The sequence below is a fragment of the Rhopalosiphum padi genome, chromosome 2 (genome assembly GCF_020882245.1).
Source record: "Rhopalosiphum padi isolate XX-2018 chromosome 2, ASM2088224v1, whole genome shotgun sequence".
Lineage (NCBI taxonomy): Eukaryota > Metazoa > Arthropoda > Insecta > Hemiptera > Aphididae > Rhopalosiphum > Rhopalosiphum padi.
In genome coordinates, this window is record NC_083598.1 from 59,311,252 (window position 1) to 59,338,220 (window position 26,969).

Here is a 26,969-nt window from a genome sequence, read left to right on the forward strand (position 1 = left end):
AATTATAACCGTGAAAAACGTAAAAAATATATTTACTGGTTAGTTACTAATATTAGGTAAATTTTTCGACCGGTTACCACAGTTTTACTTTTTAACTAGATATCGATAGTTAAAACGATATTTAATTTTATAATTTTATAATCTTAAATCATGTCAATAATAATTTGTGAACCATTTAACGACAATAAATTTTATGTGATAAGTGATATATTACTTGCATAGTTTATGTAAAATAAAAAAATACTAATTTTTAATAACTAATAAATTATATATTTAATTAGATCAAAATGGGTACATTGTGATATCTAATATCTGTATGTAATAAAAATATAAATATTTGTTTAAGTGAATAATAATAATAATAATAATAATATTCGTATACATTACAATGGAATATTATTTGTTATTTAAGAATGAGTTAATTTAGATTTAAAAGTATAACTGAACGAAAGTTTTTTTTTTTTTGATACATTTTCGAAAAAATGCAAAGTATTATATTTAGCTAGTTAATTCAAATGATACTCGTGGTGAACTATATTTAAAATAAATGCCTAAAATATATATTTACATTTTGGAAACAGGTATAATATAATATTTGGTTATTCAAAATAACATTAAAATAATTTAATTATACATAGGTAGTTTAAAGTACAAACATTAAATATATTCGTATATATGTTAGGTATTTATGAATGTGAATGTATATTATATGTACCAATATAGATACTAGGTATATGAACTTATGATAGTTAAAATTTTAATACAAATTATGATATTTAGACTAGGGTATATGTATTTTGTATAATGTAGTATTATAGTGGTATGATATTATCTTAAAAAAACTTATTTATAATTACTGTAAAAGTTTGATATAAACAATAAGTTAAAAAAATATTTATTATTTAGTTAGAAACATTTTGAACAGTAGACTAACAACATGTTATTTCGTTAACACTGCAGAAACTCAAGCCAATACTCAAATCATGTCTCTATCATTCCAATAAGGAGACATTTATTTACAAATTAGATTACAATTTGGGGATACGAATTAAGTATCATATTATTATGGTATACTTAAATTACGATTTCTGTTAAGAATGAAGACTAATGCAGGTAATTATACCTATGTATGTATACGTATTAACGTATACATATTTTTTTGTAAGTAAATATTTTGATATATTTAATATTATAATACGCGTGTTTTGGTTTTGAATATCATCATTTTTCAACAGATTTTTTAAATCTCAAAGTCTAATATCAGCCGAAAATACATTTTCTCAAATTTCCAAATAGTTTACGAGTCATTATTATAATATTATTCGTGTGTAGGTACGTAAAAAAAATTATAACAAAACAAAACGGTGATGGTGGAACAGGCGTCTCTCATGTCGCCTTGTTAAGGTCATCATCATCGCAGGAGAGATGCTTTTACCGCGATCGTATAATGAATTAATTTTTATTATTACGTACCTATATATTATTGTACATGTATATGGGCACGAATACACGAACCGGCCGTCTTATTAGAGGAGGGCACCTCGCCGGCCGGCCGTCTCCACAGTCTCGTCGTTTCCCGCCTCAACACACGCCGGTCAGTCGTCAACAGCACCGCACGTTGTTTATTCGTCTTTGTATTCACATACGCACGTAAAATATAACCATCTACCTATAAAATCGTAAATTAAAAACTTATCGAAACCACATATTCTCGTCGTAGTATCGTATAGTGGCTTAGTGGACTGCAACGATCCGTTAGCGTTTTCGATATAGTTAATAGTATAATACTAGAATCTCATAATTGTATTAGTTTTTATTTTTTTTTCGTCGACACGATAGTTTGACTCTGAGTGCGTTCCGAAAATCCAACATCGAGGACCCACGAAGCAGCGTACTGTAGACTTCCGATCAAGTGTCAGTGACATTTGTTCCGGACGTGCACACACATTACTTCGATATCCTCAGTAGATATTACACTACACCTATAATTTTACACGTGGTGAGTCTATTTAATATACATACTGCTAATGTGCTCATTATTATAATATATATGCATACAGTCAGTACGTGGACTTTTGTCCTTTATTCCGCATATTATCTATATACCTACCTAAATCCTGAGATCTTAGAATTTTTATTATATTTTATCGGTTAAATTTTCACATACGCGTCCCAATCAACTGCAGCGGCAATATAGTATTACAGTCTACAGATTATAGTAGGTACAGACGAGGCTGTGCAGTACTATCCACAAGAGATTAATCGATTCGAGGGTTTTTTAATACTTAGTACATTAATTTTTTATTATAAATTTATGATTTTCACAACTGTTTAATTTTATTCACACTTTGTATGTGTGATACTTTGGATGTGTATAACTTTATAGGGCGCATATACCGCACATAGATCAATTTTATAGTAAATTAACATTAATATTTACATTGATGATGATAGTAATAATAATATTTGTACGTATTGTTTACTTTTAGTTAAAGTTTGACTTGGCGATGTGACAAGTCGTAAATGCGCATTTTTCTTTTACGTCCTGTTTGTGTTTGGTCAACCCGAACGTCGTCATGTGGGTGAATGTCAAACCACAAATATTATAATATGCACGCGCATCTGGAAGGGTTTTAGAAAGTGTATTGGTTTCAAATCACATAAATATGTCTATTTATATATACATTATAACATGCAATAAGCACTGAATCATGTTATATATTTTCTAACGGATATTACAGTCGATTATAAAACATTTTTTTACCTTGATAAACACGTGAGATATACATTTAATTTAGGTAAAAATCATTTTATTAGAAATATAACTTTTATGAGACATTTATTAATTCAATAAAATATTTAAGAAATATTATAAACTATAACTCTTTTATTCTTAACATATATTTTATAGCGATTTATCGTACAAAATATGCTCATGTTTTGTTATATATATAGGTAGCATTTTTCATATAATATAGTGATATTATATTTTATACTGTGCTGCCTGATGCAATAGTAAAATATACATAATATAATACACTAGTAATAATATCTCCCGGGTTTTAATCGAATTTAAAATTGCGCACTATCGTGTTATACCGTTAAATTAGAAAGTGCAATCAATAATAGTAGAACATATAAAAAAGTTTATCTCAAAATGATCGAAAATAATAAAATTACAGTTTGTCTTTTGAAACTTGATATATGCATTTGGAAATACTTCGGAATACAGCACAGACATTATACATAAGTTATAACTTATTAAATGTGGACATAAGTCACACGACATACGCATTAAATAGGATATTTATATTGCTCATGTTAATAAATAATAATAAAATAACTTTTAGTAATATAACCAATCGTTTAGTTTCGGTTCGGTGCGGTTTCCTTATAAACATATAGCAAATATTAGACTACACGTAGTGGATTGCGGTCAATACATCCATTAACGATTTAAATTAGTTTGCGTGTATAAGTGAATAATAATCATAACATTTTATCGATTTATAATTATTAATTTCTTATAATTTAATATCACGATTCGTGGTAAATCGACCATGTATAAGTATAATATAACTCAGTGGTGACGTTAATACGCTTAATACCGTGTACGGACGCCAATCCGTAAAGCTCCAGTGCAGTGCCTCAATAAAAACCGTGCAAAAATCAAATAATTAATACGCGTACTCACAAATCGTGGTTGTCATGGGTAAACTGAAAACCTACGTTTTCGTTTTATTTGAAACATTATACTTGTATTATATTGTATGCTGGATGATATTTCTACCGCTCAAAATCTTCGTTTTATAGATCTAACCTATACCAACGGTATTTCTTTAGATAAACATGAAGGTATTTCTTAGAGATAAAGTAACGATATAATATGTATTAAATATGTGTTATCATAAGTAAATAATTGTTGCGATAAAGTATAATATGGTAATAGTGTAAATTTGGTAGGACAAAACAATGAGGTTAAGTATTACTTTCAGAAAACTCTATAGATCTTCTTTTATTACATAGGTATACGTAATTTATATTCTTTAAGTTATTATGATACGGTTTATACCAGCAACTATGATTTTTGAGGTGTAATTCAACAATTTTTACGCTGTTTTTTTCCCAAAAATGGACAGTTATTCCGAAGTTTGATAATTTATAATCAATTATATTATATTATAACAATACATATAGAATGATGGGTATTGGGTAATAACCATTGGGTATTTTAAGAGTTCTTGCAATCAATAGAAATATATTTAGGTATCCTAGATTTCTCAATTATTTTTTTACTGGGCTTCGCGAACCTTGGAGACTTCTATGAGGTATTTTATATTATATTGGTCATAGTAGTAGTTATATATTTTGAGTTGTTTAATAATGTAATACAAACATAAAAAAACAACCCTGTATGGTTCGCGCACAAACGTGGTGTGTATGTATTGTTCGGCCTAATTAACACGTTTAACGATTTATCTTCGCCGGGCTTTGAGAGCACAATTATTGCGATTATATCGTTATGCTGCCGTCCACAATAATATTCAGTCCCGTGCTGACAACCGTGCGTGGACTTTCTATGGATGTACCTACACAGTATACCAACACGCGCCGTTTACGCAACGTTTCATACTCTAATTAATCACGACCACGGCGAGTGACGACGAATAAAATATATGTATATAAATATAAATAAACTATAAATTGAAATTATTGTACTATATTGTGTTCGTTCATGACCTAAAATTGACGAACATCCCCGTGCCTTCGCGTCCTTGACCCATATGTACACAAGTCTCGATTATTATAATATATAGGTAGTATTATATACTCGTCGAGAGTCGATTGTTAAATTATACTAGTCTTTCTGAGAGAAATTTTTTTAACCTTTCTATAAAATAGTTTTATTATAATAATAAATATTTAAAGCTCTCTTTCGACGTCGACCATTTTGCTACGGAAATTGCGCAGGTCAGTACGCATATGTGGCTGTATTTCGTAACAATAATATTATCCTTGAGTAGACGCAAAAAAATATCGAAGATAATTCAAACGAGATATATAGTCTCGATAGTATGAATTTTAATGGCAACATGTCTATAATATACTGCAGAAGCAGTTTTTTTTTTGTTAAATTAATTATATTCATAATGATTAAATATAGGTACCTACTACATTTGTAGAACTTTTTTCGAATTAAAAATTAAAATAGTCTGTAGTTCTATACGGATTATTATTGGGCATTAATATTATAATAATGTTGGGAATACGATGGAATGTATATTATATAGACGAAATTTCTGATATGTTAAGCCGTGTACGTAACACTTGATTTTAAAATTATTATTATTTATTTTACTAGTACTATATCCAAAAATTAAAATTCAATAGGAATATAATATTAAGTGTACTATTATTATAATTTATTATAACGTGTATTCCGATGAACTGTTTAATATATTTTATATTATGTACAGTCATATTTATATGACATATTGATGCAAATAAGTACTATTTAATATTAAAGAAAACATTATTGGGTTTATTTTTATAATGAAAGATAAACATTTTACATAATGAAATGTAATTTTCACAACTATAATTTTTTTTTTTTTTATTGTTACAGAATCAACATCATGGTTATTATAGCTTACAATTAGATTATATAATTATGTACATTAAGGGGTTTTTACAATGATGCTTAAAAATATTAATATAAGTTAAATTAAATTATACATTTCAATTTTTTTTTTGTGTGTCAGCATAGGGTTCTATAGCTTCGTATAGATTGTCTGGTATTTTTTATTCTTTTTTGGCCTCTGTGCAGATTTGGCAATGGATGAGAATGTGTTTGATTGTGATTGATAAATTGAAAGAACGGCATGTCGGAGGTTCAGTCTTTTCCATTAGGTATCCATGTGTGACTCTCGTGTGGCCAATTCTAAGTCGGTTCATTATGATCTCTTCTTTTCGATTTGAATAGTTGGATTTTGGCCAGAGCTCAACTGCAACTATAAAATTATATATATATATATATATATGGATTAAATGCAATTAAGTAAACGAGCTTAAATTGATTGTTTTTTAATGTTAAAAGTTTATTATTTATAAAATGTAATATATTAAAATATATTTTAATTTTACAGTGATTCGAATTGCAAAATAAAAAATGTAGTATATGCATAAAAAAAGTTTTGAAACTTAAAAATTTAACTTTTATACATTTTATTATCGTTTGCAATTTGAGAAAAAACTTATTGTAAAATGTACTTAAACTATACTATACATATACTACATATACTACAATATACAATACTCGCTACGAGTGCACGCCTGCTTTGTACCTCCTTTATTGTAATATGACGACGGACTGTCACGCAGGAAAATTTTGCTAGTAATTTTATTTTTTACGCCTCCGAGAATGATAGTATTAATGATAAGCCAAACAAACAAACAGACCGACGATGACCTGAAAACACCGACCAGTTTGAACCGCGGCCGAGGGAGAGGCTCTCTTCCGGCGGAGCTAGTCCAGCTAGGTTGTTCCGCGCATATTTTCTATACAGTCATACTATTACAGTATTACTATATAGTATTTGTTAGTTTAGATGACAAACGAGTTTCCGCCGCCTTAGCCAAAGAAGATTTTGCTATTGCTGCGGGAATTGGATGTGGGTAAAAAAACTCCAGTCAAAATATTCCACGTGCAATATTTCCTATGAAAATAATGTCTAAACTCTCGAGTAAAAATATTATCTCCTAATATACGGGAAAAAATGTTGAAAGAGATTGGGATATCATGCACTTCACTGTATAGATCTACAGTCATTATAGGGTTTGGAAATGTATAACAGTTTTAAGTAATTGCGAAGCAGAAATATATAATACTATTATTATACATACATTATTTATATTAGAGATTTTTTATGAGATATTAAAACATTTTTGTACATTTTTTGTAACATTTTGACCAGTTGTCCTAAAGGAAGTCGTCGTTGTCATATATATACATTAAAAATGGTCGGATGGAACTGGTTGGTACTTAACATATTCGATGCATACCTGGTGATTACGTTCATTGAATTTTCGTTCCTGGACAAAAATCTTTTTCCTCGTGTTAAATGTATATTATACTCGCTGGACGGGTTTTCATACTGATCGGAGCGACACAGTTTATTATTATATTGTGTTCAGCCTGTATATATTGTCTCAACTGATTTCTCCCATGGATATAAATTTATGGATATTGGGCAGGAGAGTGTTCAAGAATTTCGAATGAGAGAGTATAATATTAGTGTGTTAGTGTATCTTAGACTAACCTTTATTATTAACCTTAATAACAAATTAACAAAGTAATAACTAACTCCCGCATAAACATTTTAAAAATCTTTATTAGAAACCTAAAAATCGATAATATAATATTATAATATGACAAATGTATATTATTTAATATTATACAATTTCCAGTAATTCCATTAAACATTCTAATTTTTTTTTAATAGCTGTGTTGATTATGGATTTGTTTAAGAATTCTTAGTTTACGTGTGGTTTTTACATTATCAAATGTAAAAATTTATCAAATAAAAGATGAAAATGTATTTTTTATATATATACAAAAAATAATGCCAATCAAATACTAAAAGTTTGTAGTAATTGTATATATAATAGCTCTTATATTAATAATTTGAATATGATTTCATAATAGTCTCATTATAGTTTAGATACTCATTGGATTGATCAATTAATTTAATTGTAGGACGCCCAAGTATACAAGTGACAAGTATACACAATAAGTGTATTTTCCTTTTGTATTTATAAGTTATTCAATTTTTGGACCTGAGCTCTTAATATTTTCCTGTATCTAGAAGAATTCAGAAAAATATTATTTTATTACTTTGACGTGTTGATGTTAATTTTAAACGCGTAAAAATATTAGAGACTGATTTTGCCATTTAAAAACGTTTTATTGACGTTATCGTTTTATGGTTTTTGTTAAACATTTCATTTTTTTAATTTAAAAATATTTTGAATTAGTTGTTTATGTCCGTTTTTTCACTCGTTTATACACGTTTTTCGTTTTTTATTTTTTGATACGCACGGACATTTATATATACGCTCATTTATGATGATATTCCTACTTCGTAGTTCCGGGACTCGAAATCTGAGATTTGAAACGCCGACCACTGTAAAGTAATCAATGATCATCATTCATTTCCTACTATGTTTTTATGTTATATGTAATATGTATATTACAAAGTTCATTTCGATCACAACTATTCATAATATATATAATCTGAAGCTGCACCCTGCAATCAGAAAATTGTCATACTTTCTCCTTATCGAAATGTCCGGTAGATAACTATTATTATAGATAGGAATAATACGCATTGGCCCAAGTACTATAAAATCATTATATCGAACATCTTTATAATATTTCAGAGTTTTATGAATGGACTGATATATCTGGTATACTTATATTAGATAGATCGAGTATTTTCATGCGAAATCTTATATAACAATATTAAAACAGTTTAGTTTAGTAGTTAATGACGTAAACACAAATTGGAGCGTTCACACGTATCTATTTACCTTAAGTAGACATATTAACTTTATAATGGGCTATATAGCTAAGAGTATAGATTAAACAACTGTATTTTAATAGTTTCATCTTCGCATTAAAATTTAAAAACTAAACATTCGTGATTAAATACAATACAATTGGTTGAGTTGATCGAACTTAATCGGAAATTTAAAGTCAGCCGCATAATATATCGTTTTGTCACTTGGGCGTATTTGTTTTTACTTTTTTAGGTGTGTCTGGTGTTTACACACGAATGAATTTTAATTTGAATCATGACATTTCAGCCGGTTTTCTCTTAAAGTAATATGGAATATTAAGCATGTTTATATTGATAAATAAGAACTCAGTATGTTCGTAGAGCTTTTGCTTAAAAATCGTTTGAAATATTTTAATTCATAAAAATTTTAATAATCATAAGTAAAGTTAAATTTATTATTAGGTATGTTGGTATAATTTTGATTTATCTTTTCTTTTTATTTACTTACAAATTTAAAATGTATACTAATCTAAAAAATTTTAAATCATAACGATAATATTATATTAACTAAATATTTACTTATAATATATATTGTTATATAGTACGATAATATATAAAAGTATATATTCCAATCACAATAAAAAAAAACCAACTACCTAACGTAAAAGACGTGATTAAATAGATGATTTTAAAGTGTTCTTAGACACTAAATCTCCAAATTTCTGAGTCTATGTTATGGTAATATTTTTTTTTAACCTTTGTACCGTTAAAGTGACAGTTAAAAATGTTTTGAAAAATCATGAATCACTATTTTTGATTCCGAGTGGTACATAGGTACTATGATTTTAACGTAATAACTACTAATAAGTAATGACCAATGCCTACATAGTTATTATGTTTCGATATTGTTTTATGTCTTGTTTCGTTTGCGAACATTTCTTTACGATAGAAGAGTATTAAAGAAAAGTGTCAGTAAAATAAGGAACGTATGTTCAGTTAATACAGTGTAAGATTATATAAAAACCGTAGTTACACAGGTGAAAATATATTTTTATTTTATTTTTTATATGTAAGGTTCAATAACCTTAATAAAGGAATAAAAAGTACATATTATACAGCACATATGTGCTCATAAATATTCTGTCTAATAATAATAATTATTATTGTTTATAATGGTGTAAAATGGTGATAATATTTGTCGTATACAATATATATATATATAGTTTATAGCTTCCTATATAAATTTAATATTTTAATATAGTACACTAACTATTAATTGATATTTGATTGATCATAGTGATATATGTATGAATGTTAATAAATTATAATAATTATTATTTTACTGACGAGCGGCAATTCTTTTGCATAATACTGTTAAGTGATAATTACGTACATATACGTATAGTCATTTATACATCACAGCGGTCGAAATGGATAATCCGCTGAGTTGAGTGCATATGACCTCAGCAGTCTTAACTTATTCACATGTATAATTCGTGCTACCAATTAAGAGTTACGGTACACTCGATAAACTCGCTTGATACACGTGCAATCGTTTTATTCCCGCACATGAGAAAAATCGCAATACTTTCCCCTATTTCAGTATACTATATACTATATAGTAATAATCATCATCATATTTTATCATTTAGCGTTCTACGATCCATATATTTTTCCGATTGCGTGAACGATATATTATACAGTGTATTATTTATCTCTACAATATAACATAATGTGTATGACGCCACCTAAAGCTGTCAGAGTGCAGGTGTTCACGTTGAGGTTTTTTTTCTTGAAGAATTCGTGTAAACATAGGCGTATCTATAGGGGGGGGGGTGGCTTGGCCGGACTTATCCCTCTAATGTGAGTATTAGTCCCCCAGAATTATTTGCTGAGTTAATGGGGAGCCCCCCATGAGATGGTACGTTGAAAATGTATAGCGAGGCTTCAGATCCCCTCCAAATATATTTAATCACCCTACGCCTATGAACGAGTGTGGGTAAACCGAACGCATGGCGTAATCAGCGAAAACCAGATAAATGACGATTAAGTTCAATGTTCGTCCGAAAGGTTAAAACTAGTGACTAGTACCTGTGTTATGTTTTAATGGTCGTCACTATACGTAGTATGATATTCTCGCTGACCAAAACCAGAAAAACATGAATACCTACTCAATAATAAACTGTTTTAATACTATAATATACGATATAGTATATAATATATTTATATACGAATAGTGGTAGTTTAACGGTTACCGTTGTGACCGGGTGCAATGGGTGCATATTACATTATAATACCTATTAAATTTAAAATTCCGTATATTTTAGGGGATAATATAATATTACGTCAATCGAAACCAAACCAGTAATGTAGCAGTTTTGCGATTCATCTGCCGATCATTGTTTTATAATCACACATTTAAATGTAAAGAATGTATGATATATTAATGATATTATATTACTATATAGGGTGATTTACTATAAGCATGCATACCTCTTTTTATTAAATATAACAGTTATTCGAAATTGAAATTTAATTTTTTGAAATTTTGAAATACATCTATTAAGCCTATAAAAACTTCTTTTTTTCAAATAAGAGCTCCCTTTTTACTGTGAATTTGGTGGAACATTTTTACATGTCAAAATCAATATTCAAATGAGGAACTATTTAACTTTTTAATAATAATAGATCCATGATAATGGGTTTGAAAGACATGTGAGCTTATGATGAAATGGTGAGTTAAATATTTTAGTAAAAATGGTCCAAATATAACAAATATTGAGTCCATTATAAAATTTACTTTATTTTTTTAAGGACTATTATCTTTAGTGTAGACATTTTAATAATTGAAAAACTAATCATCTTCATTTTGAATTAAGTATACATAATTAATATTCTTAAAAAAGTTTTCCACTAAATAATTTACAGTAAAAATAGGTGAGTTTTCATTTGAAAAACAGAAGTTTGTAGTGCTAAAAGATACTCCTTAAGAATTTGAAATATATGATCATTAAGTTTTTCAAATTTTGAATAAATTAAATTTCAAATGAAAAATTGTGAGTGAGAATGATTGGCGAATCATCCTGTATAATACATATACTGTAAAAAAAATTACAGTTGGTCGTGCGTCCTATTACGCCACTATCTGCATATTTATCCTTTATATATTTATGTGATTCAAAGCCAAAAGACTAACGGAAAATTTAAAATAAAAACACCATGCCACCAAAACTAGTTTAACACGTTATCTGATGCCGGGAGTGTTGTGAAAAATAAAAAAAAATGATAATGCATACCCATAATAACCACCTTTAATAAAAATATAAACCTGACGTTAAAGTTATAAATATTATGTAAGCTAGTTTTTAGATGTCGACAACAGGAAATTTTAAATTCTAACGGTTTTTATTATATCTTCGTGTTATAATTCCAAGAACCCCGACTTTAAATCTTTATCCAAAGCTCATAATCTTAATTCGTTGCTTATATTAATATATAATATATTAAAATACAATTACATTTATTATCATGACACAATAGCTTCGAACGAGGTAAAATACATATGCATTGATGAATGGAATAAAGGTTAAATCTTACATATCTGAAACAGAGTCTTTTGAAATCTGTAGAATAAAAGTGGCAATTTAAATAATGAAGAGTTTCATCATTTTAAAAGCTCCACACTAAGAAAATAATCAAAAGCACAACACTTTTTTACGAAAATAATGCAATAAAATTTGCAGCAGCTCATTTAGCATATCATAATGTAAATCAAATCAAATATTGCATAATGTTATAATTTGTAACTACCCCACTAAACTGTAAAATTAAAATAAATGCCAACAAAACTACAAAAGTACATGTTCTTGGAACATAGAAGGTATCACAACCGTAATAAATTCGACTTCTTATGTGAATTTTTGGTGAATAATATATAATTTGTGTCTTATGACTTAATTGGTGTAAGTATTGACGTACACTTTTTTTACAACCGATTAATCTTATAACGGTAGAAATTACATGCAAAAAGGTCACCAACGGTTGAACCAGTCATAAGTTCTGTCTAAAACGCGTATTTCTAGTTTTATCAGTTTATGGATTGATTTAACAGTTATTCGATTTTGTAATTTTAAATTAACGTGTGGTAATTTAGCCGATTAATTTTAAGCATAATACGAGTATATGTAATGTAAGATCTGTTACGATTTACAATATTATCATAATACATAAGTGTAAATGGTCAGACCAGGTTTGGGGTATGTTCGAGCTGTCAAAATATAGGTGTTACGGAATTCAAACATGTTAGATTTCAAGTTTTTCTATTGAACTCTTTCATAAATCATTTCTACAAAATGTATAACCTAATACTGTTATAAATATCAAGTTGTAATAATTATGATGTTATGTTGGAAACATAACGAATAAACAGTGAGTATATAGGTATTTTTTTTTTTTACATATTTTTTTTTAGACTACATGTAATATACTTTAATAATAGTAAACTTAATCGATACTATTACGTAGATTCAATAATGACGTGAAAAGCAGAGTAAATTGGTTTCAGCAGAGGTATTTTGTATCATATTGTATACGTTTTGTATGTAAACTATGTATATTATTATATTAAAATTAAATAAGCTATAAAAAAAAAATTATCTGTGATGATAAAAATACGTAATTTACGCACTAATAACTACATGTTTATAAAAATATAATCGAAAATACGTATAACAGATATAATTATTAATTTATTATATTCCTTCCAATAAAATTATTAATATAAACATTATATTTATGTCGTGTATAATAAATAATAATGTACATACTTAATATTTGTTTTTTGATCAGTTCGAATTGTATAATAATAATAATTATAAATTATAATATACCTATTCTATATTATGTTTTATAGATGTCGTTATAATACTTAGTGGTCATTATTTGTTTTCCACTTATTATTTTAACTATGTATAATCCTATTGATAAATATACGAAAAAACGCTTTAATCAGAAATATTTACCGGTTACTATATATATCATTCATTGTAAGAATAAAAACCTATTCATATCATACATAATAGTGAACTTAATTTGAGTGTTTTGGTCGATGTGAAAAAAATTCTATCAATACAAACCGTTATCACCATGGACGATGGAGTGTATCGTTATTTTAAAAATGAAAGGTTGTTCGCGTTTAAATCGCCGTATTCGTTTATGTAATTATTAAAAAAATAAAATTGAAAACATCTGTAGCTAACAGTGGACACAAATAAAAACGCTTTACTCAGAAATATTTACCGGAAATATGATAACTACGTATAAAACACATATACCTATTTTTGGGACGAATTTATTACAAAAGAAACGTGCGCCGAAAGTTAATGTTTATCGCACCGCGGCCGATTATTAGCACCGGACGATATCCGGTAACAATTAAAAATAGGAAATCTTTTTTGTGCTCATGTCTTCCTCGCTATTGTTTTGGGAATTTTGATGATAATTGCCACCACCATCGTAGATATACGTTTATTACAAATGCATTAAAACCAGTGAAAGGTCTCGCAGCGACCTAGTCTCGGCGTTGACCTAGACCTTACTCCGGACGGCGAGAAAGTAACTTGCGTTGTCGGACGCGTGTTGGATACGAAACGCGTATAAGTATGTTGTTTTGCCTTGATCGTATCAAGTTCAAGTCTATGTATTTAATATTATTATAAAACAAAAAAAAAAATGATACGATTTTACGATTTTGGACTTGAGGTCACAGGAATACTGCATAACATAAACGCGGACAGGTATTCATAGTATTATGTAGGTTCAGCGATTTTCAAAAACCGTCATTTGAGCGCCTCCACACGCACATAACGCAGTGCCGGTAAGATTTCTCTCTAAACGTATATTATTAGGTATACGCGTCACTCGGATTAATTAGCGGCTCTGTCCTACATCGCGGCGCATATTTCCTTATCCGCTTGATGGACCTCTCTGTGTATATTTAGATATTCAGGTGTATTCATACGAAAACGTTTTGATGACTCGAAAACCCGCAGATGAGCTGTCGACACTTTGATTATATTCTGTACAGGCTTGCGGCTTCAAAAGTGTGTATTTTTTCTAATGTGTACTAATAATAATATTATATTGTTATATGGCCACTGCTAAAGCGTCGTGAATTCCCAAGTTTATAATTCCGATCGCTTGTCTAATTATTGTCTAGTGACAAAACCAAAATTATGACGCGTCTGCTGTGTATAATCGTTTTTTGAACCGTCAGAATAATCGATCAATTATTGTATATCGTTAAACATAAAAATAAACCATCGACGTTAAAATAAATGTGATTTTCGTATCGATTTTTCAAAATAACTTTATTATTGTTTTATCATCCAAAAAATAGTTTTCTTTTTCGAAATAGTTTATACGCGCACAAGCGTAACGACGCTTATTATATTATTCTAAAACGTCCTTATAGGTATATAATCCTGCGCAAAGAACTCATTGCCGCTGCCTTCTGAAATCGGTAAATCGCGGCGAAAGGAATCGAAAATCGTGATCTTTGAAATAGGAACGAATTCCCGCGTGCTCTTATATTTTTTTAAATATGTATTATAATGATGGAAGTGAAAGAGGTGTAATTCTAGTATTTTGGTTCCGTAGAGTCGTTGGCTTTATCCGTTGCTCCGTCACCCATTGTAGACTTCTGACAGACATCGAGCAAACGGCGTCGACGTCAATATGACGACTTCCGTGGCCTGACCAGTGCTATTCTACCACATCAGCCGTTCGATAGCGAGAACAGATACGACATTTACATACCTAGCGATAGACTGATATACGCCGCTTCGTGATGAATCGGTCCACTTATGCGGCCGCTCTGGTAGTGGCCATTGCGCTCAGCCGCGTCGTAACCGTCACAGGATCCGAAGAGTCAGTGGCCGTGACAACGAATACGGAGATGACTATGACTACGGACGATCCACAGAGTCAGCTGATGGACATGGTGGACGGGCTATTGGACGCGGCTGATTCGTATCAGCTGGCGCCGGGCGTTCGGATCAAGCGGTCCGCCGAGGATACAGCCGAAACCACCGTCGATAGTCAGGCCGACCGAGATCACGATCCCGAGAAGTATCTGATCGACAGGCTGGCCCGGTACGCTGGCACGCATGTTCTGGATGTCGATTTTGCTGAGATGTTCCAAACGTCCGGAAGATCGTTCTTCAAACATCATTTGCGTGAGTAAAATATTATATAATTTATCATTATTTATTGTGTGTCTCGGATTTTAAATTAATATATGTAGATAGGTATGCAGGTAGGTTATTATAGAAATATAATTTGAAGATCATAAACGATGGACAACTTTAATCAAAGATTTTTGTTTAATGGCTGACAAATGTTACTTTATAATTTAATATTTCGTGTACGTTTTATTAGTGACTGTTATGTGTGTAGGAAGTGACTATTTTTATACTCCGACTTTTTTAATTTACTAAAAAGTTGAAAATTATAGATAAAAATAATTCATTTATTATTTAGAATGTTCTAAAAAAAATGCTTAAACATTTCTTAGATGCTCATTTAAAGTAGGTATCTTATTACAACTTGTATCTTAAAATAATATTATGAAAGTATATAAATATAACGTAATTACAGCAAGTGGAGGTAAGAAATTATGTCCTTTGATCGCAAAATATCGAAGTTTACGTACCTATAATTCTACATGTACATTTGCAGGTAGATGTGTAGGTTCGATCTTACCACTCATCAGGGTTTATTGATTTACACAGCTTCGTTATAGTTAGATTAAAATTTAGTTAATACAATATTATTAAAAATGATTCAATCGGTTTCAAATAGTTTTTTATTTTAAATTTATAGGTTTAGAATTATAATTGATACATCAACTAAAATATTAATATTTGATAATTGATATTATATTTAATGGACTGTGATATTAATAAGTGTGCGATATGTGATTTCCCTTGGTTACACGAACAAAATCTAATCGATAGTCAAATTCATACCATTATACTTGCTCCAGCATATCTGCTGTGATTAATTCCTTTTATTTTTTAGCTGTTCTTTAGTGGTCCATATTTCTTCACTCAAATTATTGGATTAGGATCATATTATATATTTTTTTAAATATTTAAATTATGTATTTTATTTGTGTTATATATACAATTATAACAAAAATTATTGTATTTACTATTTACATTCATATATATATATATTACACACGTGATAATACTAATCTATAAGTAATTAAATAAATTACGTTAATTTGCGTATTATTATTTTTTAATTTTAAGTTATTATAGTTCTAAATAATTTAAAAAGTTAAACTAATCTCAACACAATGGCTTTTAATTTTAAAATTCGATGTTTACGTATACTTATACGAATATAGAACGATATTCTTGGTTAGAAAATGAAAAAATTCTATTAAAATTTATAAGTGGGTGATAATTTTTTATTTTGATAATAGAGGAAAATAAACAGAGGAGAAATAAGGTATCTTATTTTTGGAAGAAAATGGCTGCAACTCTTTAACATATCCCAAATAGAAGTAATCACATAGAGTAGTAAGATTAGGTGAATTATAGGAGATCTATAGGTGACATTATGGTCGCCGATAGGAAATTTATCAGGGAAGGGCATAATGACATTAAACACCAAAAAATACATTAAAAAATGTTTATTCCTTGTAAACTACAAAATGTGTTAGAATTATATGAAATCAAATACCAACCCCACACACTAAAGTAAAATATCGATGAAATGTTTATAAATTAAAATTAAAATTAAAATGTTCAATATTTTATTTAAATTCTGGGGGGGGGGCAAATGCCCTGTTTTGCCCTCCGCCCGGCGCCCATGGCGTGACAATCAACATAAGAAGAATTTTATATAACTCTATATTGTACGTTTGTATATTATATACATTATGTAATATATTAAACGTGCCACAGTACTACACAATGATCAATATATCTTATAAAATGTATAGCTCTTACAAAGTGATATATATCCTATCCACGTACTAATAAATAATAATCATTAGCTAAGGATAAATTTTGGTCACCAATGGTAGACATTATTACGATTACCATTTCTGTATACATTAAAGAAATATAGCATTCATAGGTTTTATGAGATTTAAGTGATATAATGTTAAAAAAAAACCGTTTTACATTATAAAGGTTAGGTATATTATGTAATAGGTACCATATTTATAAATATTAAATTAAAAACATCATTTACGTTCTGAAATTTAGCTTTTATATTATATGATTTTATTTACTGTTATGAATTAAAATGTTGCTCTGTGCTCTTATTTTTTTTAAATTTTATTGAATATTAAAATACTTAACCTTGGTAGTAAAAATAATATGTATATATCTCTATAAATCATTACGTAACCTTATCAACATATATTAACTTATAATATTTGTAGTCGAATGATAAATTTACATACTGTACCTATTGCTAATAATATTTTACGTATATATTGGCGAGTATAAAACAATAATCGATATAATAAATTGACGGACACCTTATTTTTATGTATTGTATTTTTATGTATTGATATGTATTTATTAATATTTTCATGTTACAGCCAGATTTAACTTTGGTAAGAATTCATTTTTGACTGGTTTCGGATTGGGTTTTTTGGCGTTCGGCTTGAAGAAATTATTGCTTCCGGTTATCATCGGTGCGCAGATCATCAAATCCATTGCACTTGCCGCTCTGTTACCGACACTTTTAGGTAGCGTCGGAAAAGTAGTTTCAAAAGGTACGTAAATCGTTCTAATAATTAATATTATAGTCAATATTTGAAAAAAATATATTACTTACCTTCTTATTGGTGACTAAAAAAATAATGTATACTAATTTAATGACGCAACTTGTAGACTCATTAAAAAAATTGTTTTTATTTATGTATTTACTATTTATGTTATATTCGCTATCGCAATTTTAACAGTTATTTTAATAAACTTTATACCATAATAATATGATATCTGTCATTTTAATAAAATTACTTACTTTGTGACCGCTTATTAGATGTTCTTCTAAATTACCTTCTATACCTTCTTAACTCCGATAACTTCGTTTTAAGGAATCTGATTAATAGAAATATATGTCTAATTATGTATTAAAATATTATAATACATTTTCAAGTTTAAACGTTTTATTTTTTGTATGTGGTGTGCATAATATAAGATAAATTATATTGTTATAATAATTTATAAGTACCTAAATACTACGTTATTGAATGACATAAAATAAATAAATCAGTGAAAGCAAATAAATAAATACAAAAATATACAATAATTGTTATATAAGACATAATTCGGTTCGGTTTATTTTACAATTTCGATAAATTATTTTTCTTTTTTTATAAACAAACTATTGTGTCACAAACAATATTTTACATTTCATCAATCAGGTGGAAGTAAATATGAAAACTCTATTAAAGTCTCCATAATAACCGATAATGTATTATCTGGAGTGAACAGGCATTAAATAGTCAATAAATTCAGAAGTAATTACTTATGAAAGAAGAAACTTTGTGGAAAAAAGATGTAAAACTATAATATATTAAATAGTTATCACAGAATGGAATGTTACAAGTATATACAAACTTATTTTCACTGTATAGTGCTTACTAGTTACTCTGTATATTAAAACCGATTATTCAGTGATTTTTGAGAATTTATATTGCTGTTTAATAAATCATATAAATTATAATTGTAATTTAAAGAAACGTTACTTTTTACTTCACTCCATTTCATTCATATTTAAGAAACCCATTAAATTATGTATCTCTTTAGGAATTAAATATGTCTATATTTGATTTTAAACAAATTAGTTTTAAAAATATTTATTTTACATTTTAAATTTAATTAATATTAGCAAAGACCCTGCGAGTCTTCGACACTTTTATGTTTTTTTAAAAATAATACCTATTATGATTAATAAATTCTGACACTGAAAGCTTTATTAATATGTGACTACTGTTAAATTAATGCGATAACTCATTTCAGGCGTGTCGAACTTCGCGTCGAGTTCATCGCACTTTGGGCCTGGAGCCGGTTCGGATGGTTTGAGCGACTTTGAATTTAAAGACCAACAATCAAACATCGGTCTGGGTTACGACACGGCTGGTGCCGCGGACACTTCAGGTTCGGAAACGGGTTACCAGAGTATTTGGACGTATCCACCAGATAACAATGCGAATGCGATAACCGCGAGTTACAGTAGCAACAACAGGTAACTAATGATTCTATTATTTCTTGAATAATGTCATATTGTCAATCTACTCGCAAAACTTATGATATTTTTCGTTCTGTTGCTTTATGGTAAATACATAAATATTAACAATGTCGAATCACATCCGAAAGTGTTTATATTGTTTTGTGTAAATATAGACATAATGTACGTGCATGCACTACTCATTTTCCCAACAATATTAATCGTTATGGATCACTATAGGTGTTTAAAAAAATAATACGTCGAATAAAAATGTTGACATTTTGAATGTCAGTTGAATGATTCGCGAATTGTTTAAAATATCTTTTTAGGTACTGGACTAGTAGATTTAAAGACAACATTTCACACAAATTCGTATAGATATATTGTGGACATGGCTTAAATAATAAAAATTAAATATCGTTTCTAAGTTTTTTGGTATTCAACCATTATTATATTTTCACGATGTTTTAATTTTTCTCTTTAAGTTTAGGTAATAATTAATTTTAAACACCAATGAAATTGAACATAAACATAAGAATTAGTTGAATTCCAGAATTATAGGTACTAATAATTATATTTAATAAAAAAAATTATATAATATTTTGGAAAATATTAACTATTGTTAACAAAAGTTAACTAATTTTAAATTGTTCATACCTAAAAGCTTAAACAAGATTAATAAAATTGACATTTTTATTGGAATGATGATATACGTCAAAATTTTGGTATATAGCGTAAAAAAATGATTGTAGGTTCTATACATGTGTTGTACTTACGTACGTAATCGGACTGCGTTACAACTAAAGCTATCAGGAAACGTTATATCGAGACGGATGCTTATATATTTATGAAGTTAAATTAATGATAATATAATTTATTATAATACATACAGAGTATATTTTTGTTTTAATTATATAACCGTGTTAGAGCTAGAAAATTATTTGATATAATTCTATTATAAATAAAAACTCATAAAATGACAGCCGTTAGTGGTTTTGAGCATACAGACATTTTATCTTGACTCAAATGCACTTATATACATTATATATATAAGATCATGACATTTTTGACACTGAAATTACGAACGACATGATTGTTTGCGAATCTGGTTCACACGACGTATTCGTAAAGTCATTTTTTCATTCAAGTACCATGCGTCCCAGTTTTAAAATATTATGACGATTTCGGTTCGTTACAATAAGATTCGTTAAAATCTGTTTGAGGCAACCCGATGACCATGAAAACAGCCCGCAGCAGGAGGAATATAAAAAAAGTTGCAGCAGTCATCTACAAATAATCAAGGCGCGTTGTATTCTTTTTAAACTTTTGAGTTTTGGTTTAACCTCAGGGGAAGGCCAAGATTAGTTAAACTATGTATAACAATGAAATGTGCACTTATATTGTTACTATTGTTATATATATCGATTGTGTTTATTGTAATTAGAGTTTTTGATAAGCGTTTTGAAGAGTGCTTAAGATTTTTATTATTTTTATTCAACTGTAAAACGTAACATGTTAAGTATTATTTTATAAGTTCCGTTATGTAGATAATAAACCGTTTATATCACGCTCAAAATCATATATCCCCAATGGATTAAGTTGAATAGTAATTAAATTTAAAGAGGATGAATAATGTGCGTGAGAAGAAAATTTGTAATTTGTTTTACGGAAAAAAAATATGAAGGAATAATGATATTATACGTGATTATAGTGTTCCTATCCAGCAGTGCTCCTCACTGCGCTTATATTATATTATTATTAACAATCCGGTTTTAGTATGTTGTTTTGGTGACCTAATATTATAGGTACTGAAGATGAAAACATATTTATTTTCTCTCAAAAACACCGTGCACTACACACCATTTCTACTAGTCGTGGATACGGTATAGTATATTATTGTATATTTATATATTTATATTTATTATATTGCAATAAGACGTGAAACTCTGTACTTTAATTTTTGTACTGGCAGAAAACTGGAGGATAACACGCTATTTTGTATTTAGCGGGAACATTAAATATATCAATAAAATAATAATAACGTGTAGATGAATTCGTCATTACACGTTTCGTTACGCACAAACATTGAAACGACAGTCGCAGAACCGTTTCGTCATTTGCTACCTATATAAATATCGGTGTATTTAGCTGCTACCAAATGGTTGATGTTTCAGCCGAAATCAACTATAATCATGGTATAATACGTATAGTATAACAATAATATAATAGTATTATATTGAACAGTGTTGTTTCGTGGTAACAGGCGAAACACGATTATGCTCATCGTGTTATATCTTTATACATTGTACACGGCAAAGACGGTAAACGGTTCGTTAAGACCACACGATCGTTTATACATACGAAATATGACAAGTCGTGTATTTTAATAAACGTATTATTGCATTGTGTCTGACTGGGGTGATCGTATTGTGTTGTCATTGGATGTAAACACAGTCGTGTGATCGAAAATTTGAATAACCGTGTGCATGAACGCGTATGACGTACGTCTGACACGCGCGCGGTAAAAATATGCCAAATTATACGAAACGAAATGAAAAAAAAAAAATTCTTTACGTCCGAAATGCATTACATTAATATATTATACACGTCATAATCATTATGTACCCATATGATCTCCAGATAAAATTAATGGGTACGAGTAAATGTAAATACTAGTGATTTGATCGAAGTTTCTAAAATATGTATATATGTGTACATTGCACTTACATTACGACGTGAACATCGTAGGAATTTGGTATAGATTTTTTTTGCTGAATAATATTACGCGGTCGTCAAAAATTACGATGTCAGTACGTAAAATGCGGTCTGATAATATTACGCAACATAATCACATCGTATTGATGCGTATGGAACACGGGAGCTGCAGTCCGTGTGCTTATTGCTTATATGTATGTAAAATAATATACAAGGCGACTAATTCAGTGTGCTCATCCCTGACGTTATAAGTATTCCTTAAGTACCTATCATTGTAGAAAAAATTTAAGTATTGAAAATATTATACTATTCTAAAGTACGCTTACAAACTAAAAACCAGAATTTGAATTAATTCATTATAAAAGTGAATCGTCCAGTATAATTTAATATAATGATAATATTTGTGGATTTGCGAAGTGAATTGATTTTCGACGCGCGTGCAACACTCGAACGACCGATTTATTTGGATAGTTGGCAACAAATGACAATTCGACATGTCCGGTGACGCGAAAACGAACTATACAAAAACATAAAATGTTTTAAAAAATCAATATCGTAATTTCATCTTTATTATTGTTATTATTGAACGTCTGATGGAAAACGGTAGAAACTATGGACGGTGGAACAGAAAAACAAAACAATAACGAAAGGCATGAGGACGTGCTTCCAAGACGTCATATGGTCGAACAACTACCGTTTGCGCGATTTTTGCGTTTGATTTTTTTTACCGTTGATTGCGTGTTATCGATAATGCGAGTGAGCGCGAACTGGAAAATCATCATTATTATTGTTATTAATTAAATACATTTTGGCTGACCGAACGTCATCGCCGCTGCGGCAGTCGTCGTCAACGCTCTCCAAAAAGGACACAAAGGAGAGAGAGCTCACGGATGAGCTGACGTATGTGCGCGCGTGTGTGGAACCAGTTTTTGGTTTTGTACGTGACTAAAGTGACCGGTGTATGAATTCCTTCTAGTCGTAATAATAATAATAATAATAACAAAATAGTAATAATAATAATAGTAACAAAATAGTAATAATAATAATAATGAAAAGAGAAAAACGCACAAAGAGTCGGCAGAAGTCATTTTAACCTCAATTATTAATATAGAGACAACCTAGTTGGCGTAAACGTCGTGTTCGTCTTTTGCCCGACGAGAGCGAAATCAAAAGTTGAAGAGTTTCGACAAAACGTCATTATAAAAAGAATGTATATACATTATACTGTTGCTACTGTATTGTATCGAACTCACGTTAAAGAGTGTGAGCTTAATATTGTTATCTCGAGAATCTTCTTCACACATCAATGGATAAGAATTTCAAAATGTAATTTACATATAATATTATTATGGTAAAAGCGCGAACCTGGATAAAATACTTAAATTTGAATAAATTGTCTTCAACAATGCTGTACTATATTATACGTTAACCAATAGCAGTACATTAATATTGGCTTCGTCTTGAACAAATTACCATGCAATTTATAACTTATCTATACACGTGTAAATAAAAAGAAAATACATTTTATGTTAGGTTTAATCGATTATTATAATATATAATTTATAATTATAGTTTAACCCGTATTAACATTTTGTAACGAATCAGTCCAAATAAGACACTTTAAACACCAAAACAACTTATTTTTTATTAAGTATACATAATATTACAACGAGAATAAAATGTATAGATGCTTATACAATCTACAGACTATTTTAAATCCCGTTAGGTTAGGATATTTTTGTGTTCCTAGAACCATAATTTAACATTTTTTTCACATCATACCATATTAAACCGCATCTACGTGTTTGATGTTGAAAATAAAATGATTATAATATTATGTTTTTGTTTATTAAATGTTAAATTTTTTCGTTACTCTAAATAATATTGGGAAAAAACTTAGCTATCTATAGTAATATGAAATTTCTCAATGCAACCTATTGTACGACATTGAACTAGACGCGAATCGTCCGTATTAATATTCGGAACAAAATCTACATAACGTGTGATAATTGCCTACGAGAAAGCAAGAGCACAAAATGTAGTCGTACATCTGGACATTTTATCTACTTATAATATATGGATAGACACCTATTATTTTTACGATTTTTTAAACGATAAAATATCATTTTCGGCGTACTTCCGTGATAACGACATCATAAAACAATATATGCATATTGTATATACATATAATTTTCACTTACCAGTGTAGTCAAACCGTCAAGGTCATCGTGGCGTTTTTATGCTTGAGTCTCGACCAACACGCTGCAACGCCGACTTGGTAGACGCCTTTCCGAAAGAGAAACTCATTGGATATGTTGTTGTATGCGACGGAATGTGTGTCAAACGTATGATTTATAATTAATAATCATGTATTTATATTAAAAATTGCATGCTTGTTATATATATATATATTTAATATATAGACACATATATACAATATAAAATATGTTAATATGATAATAATATTTTAGAGTCCGAGTCATCAGCATATTCCTACAAAAATGTGTATAGTTAGGTGCCACTATATGCGTCATCGTCGATTTTAAATATGACTTACATAAAAAACTAACTATATGAATGAGTAACTCGGAGGCATTCAGATTTAAAATTAAATTGTCTTTTTATTTATCATAGAATTTCTTAACAGAAGATAGGTAGATAACCTATGCATAAAGTTAACGGTGAGACATTTGTTGTTGAATTTGAGTCGTACACTTATAGAAGACCACTATAAGATTTAAATTAAATAATCTATAGTTTTCATAAAAATCTGCTTGAACCGTTTGTCTTAATAAATTAGCTAAAAATTTAAAAATTCAATATTTCACTGATGATAATATTGTTCTAATTTATTTTAGAGTTGAACAAGTATAAAATTATATTTATTTTGACTTTCATATTATAGAGAGCTCGTTTAAACTATTTAAATATAATAATATATCAGAATTAATACATTTTAAGTTTTAAGCATACAGAGTACATTATTAGTATATGTACATGCTCTAAAGTTTTAGATACTAATGCCGTGCAATTTAAAAAAAATCTAACCAATACTGGCAATACCATTAGCTATATCTATATATAATTTACATAGGTATACTTTTCAAAATAGTAAAACAATGGGAATATGTGTATTAAATGGTGGTGTATGTAGACGTAACTACATTATATTATTTATATTACAATAAATTTAACAGCGTACGTGATGTGCAAAGAAATCGCAAATCATAATATAATTATATACACTTTTTATGAACCACGTTTTTTTTGGTATGCCATTTTTTTCTGTGAGGCGGCGTATTCGTAAAAGTGAGATTAGGTTATACTAACATACACATTTATGAATGGAATAATAGTAGGAGGTAAGTCATCAATATATTTAATTTGATATTGTCGGCTGTAGCGAGCCGTGCAATCGGAATTGTTTTGAGCAACGAACGATTGCCGGGCCAATATGAATTATTTTCTCGTAAACGTGTTCCTCGTAAATCATAATACATGCATGTTGCACATCATCCACCCATTATCACAATCGGTGTATAAATTAATAATTTAATCATGAGTCTATTAAAATTCTTCATCTAATTGCGAATCTTACGATATACCTTAACAATTACACATTTCAGTGGTAAACAATCTACTAATACTATTGTAAAAATAAAATACTCAAGTTTTTTATAAATCTTTTTTTTAACCTCGTGGTTGATAAAATTGTCTTGTGTACATTTGTAATGATTAGCGAACTGCCTTAGTGCCATCAGATAAGTGTCGAGATAGTAAAGCTGCAATAAAAAATGTATGTACTATGTACTTCAATCTATTTACCTACCTTTGAAAAATAAGCATTTTTTTTTTTTAATCGGAAGCAAAATAATCATCCTATAATGTTTGAGTTCTTAAATTTCGGTCAAAATAACATTTTTGTGCATATATTTTGTACTGGACGCCATAATAATAAGAATAACATACAATATATTATATACAAACACTAAATTATTATTATATTAATACGTTTTTGATTGATATATTTCCATAGTGTATTGTTCCGTTCGTATTGTGTTATTGATAGACCACCTATAATAGGCAGATGAAATAATTGAAGCGCCGCGTGGTTTTCATCACACACAATATATCACTATATACAATATATAACTATTGCAGCACGCGTCACGAACTTGGATCGGGACGCCATGTTTCAAAACATCGTTAATTTATCATATTATTATTTGATTGTATACGTACGAGAAAGAAACATCGGAAACGGGACGTAATAAATAATAGTATAATAATATAATATAATGAACATCGATCGCGACAGGCCAAAGAATTTTCGTTTCTCCGTTATTGCAGTTCTTATACACTGCAATGGCACGTAAAACATTCAGTGTGACAGAAATTTCGAGAAAAAAACACATACAATGTTGTTTACCGATTTCT

General features: G+C 29.0%; 1 protein-coding gene across 1 annotated transcript in view; it reads left to right on the forward strand.

The window, feature by feature from the left end:
- The first annotated feature begins 1,563 nt into the window (after positions 1-1,563).
- LOC132920478 (uncharacterized) overlaps positions 1,564-26,969 on the forward strand; it is a 33,574-nt gene continuing 8,168 nt past the window's right edge. The window contains exons 1-4 of the mRNA XM_060982890.1: positions 1,564-1,999; positions 15,216-15,793; positions 18,181-18,357; positions 19,610-19,835. Of these exons, the coding sequence (XP_060838873.1) occupies positions 15,406-15,793; positions 18,181-18,357; positions 19,610-19,835 (791 nt within the window). The 5' untranslated portion in view covers positions 1,564-1,999; positions 15,216-15,405. The remainder of the gene's footprint in view (positions 2,000-15,215; positions 15,794-18,180; positions 18,358-19,609; positions 19,836-26,969) is intronic.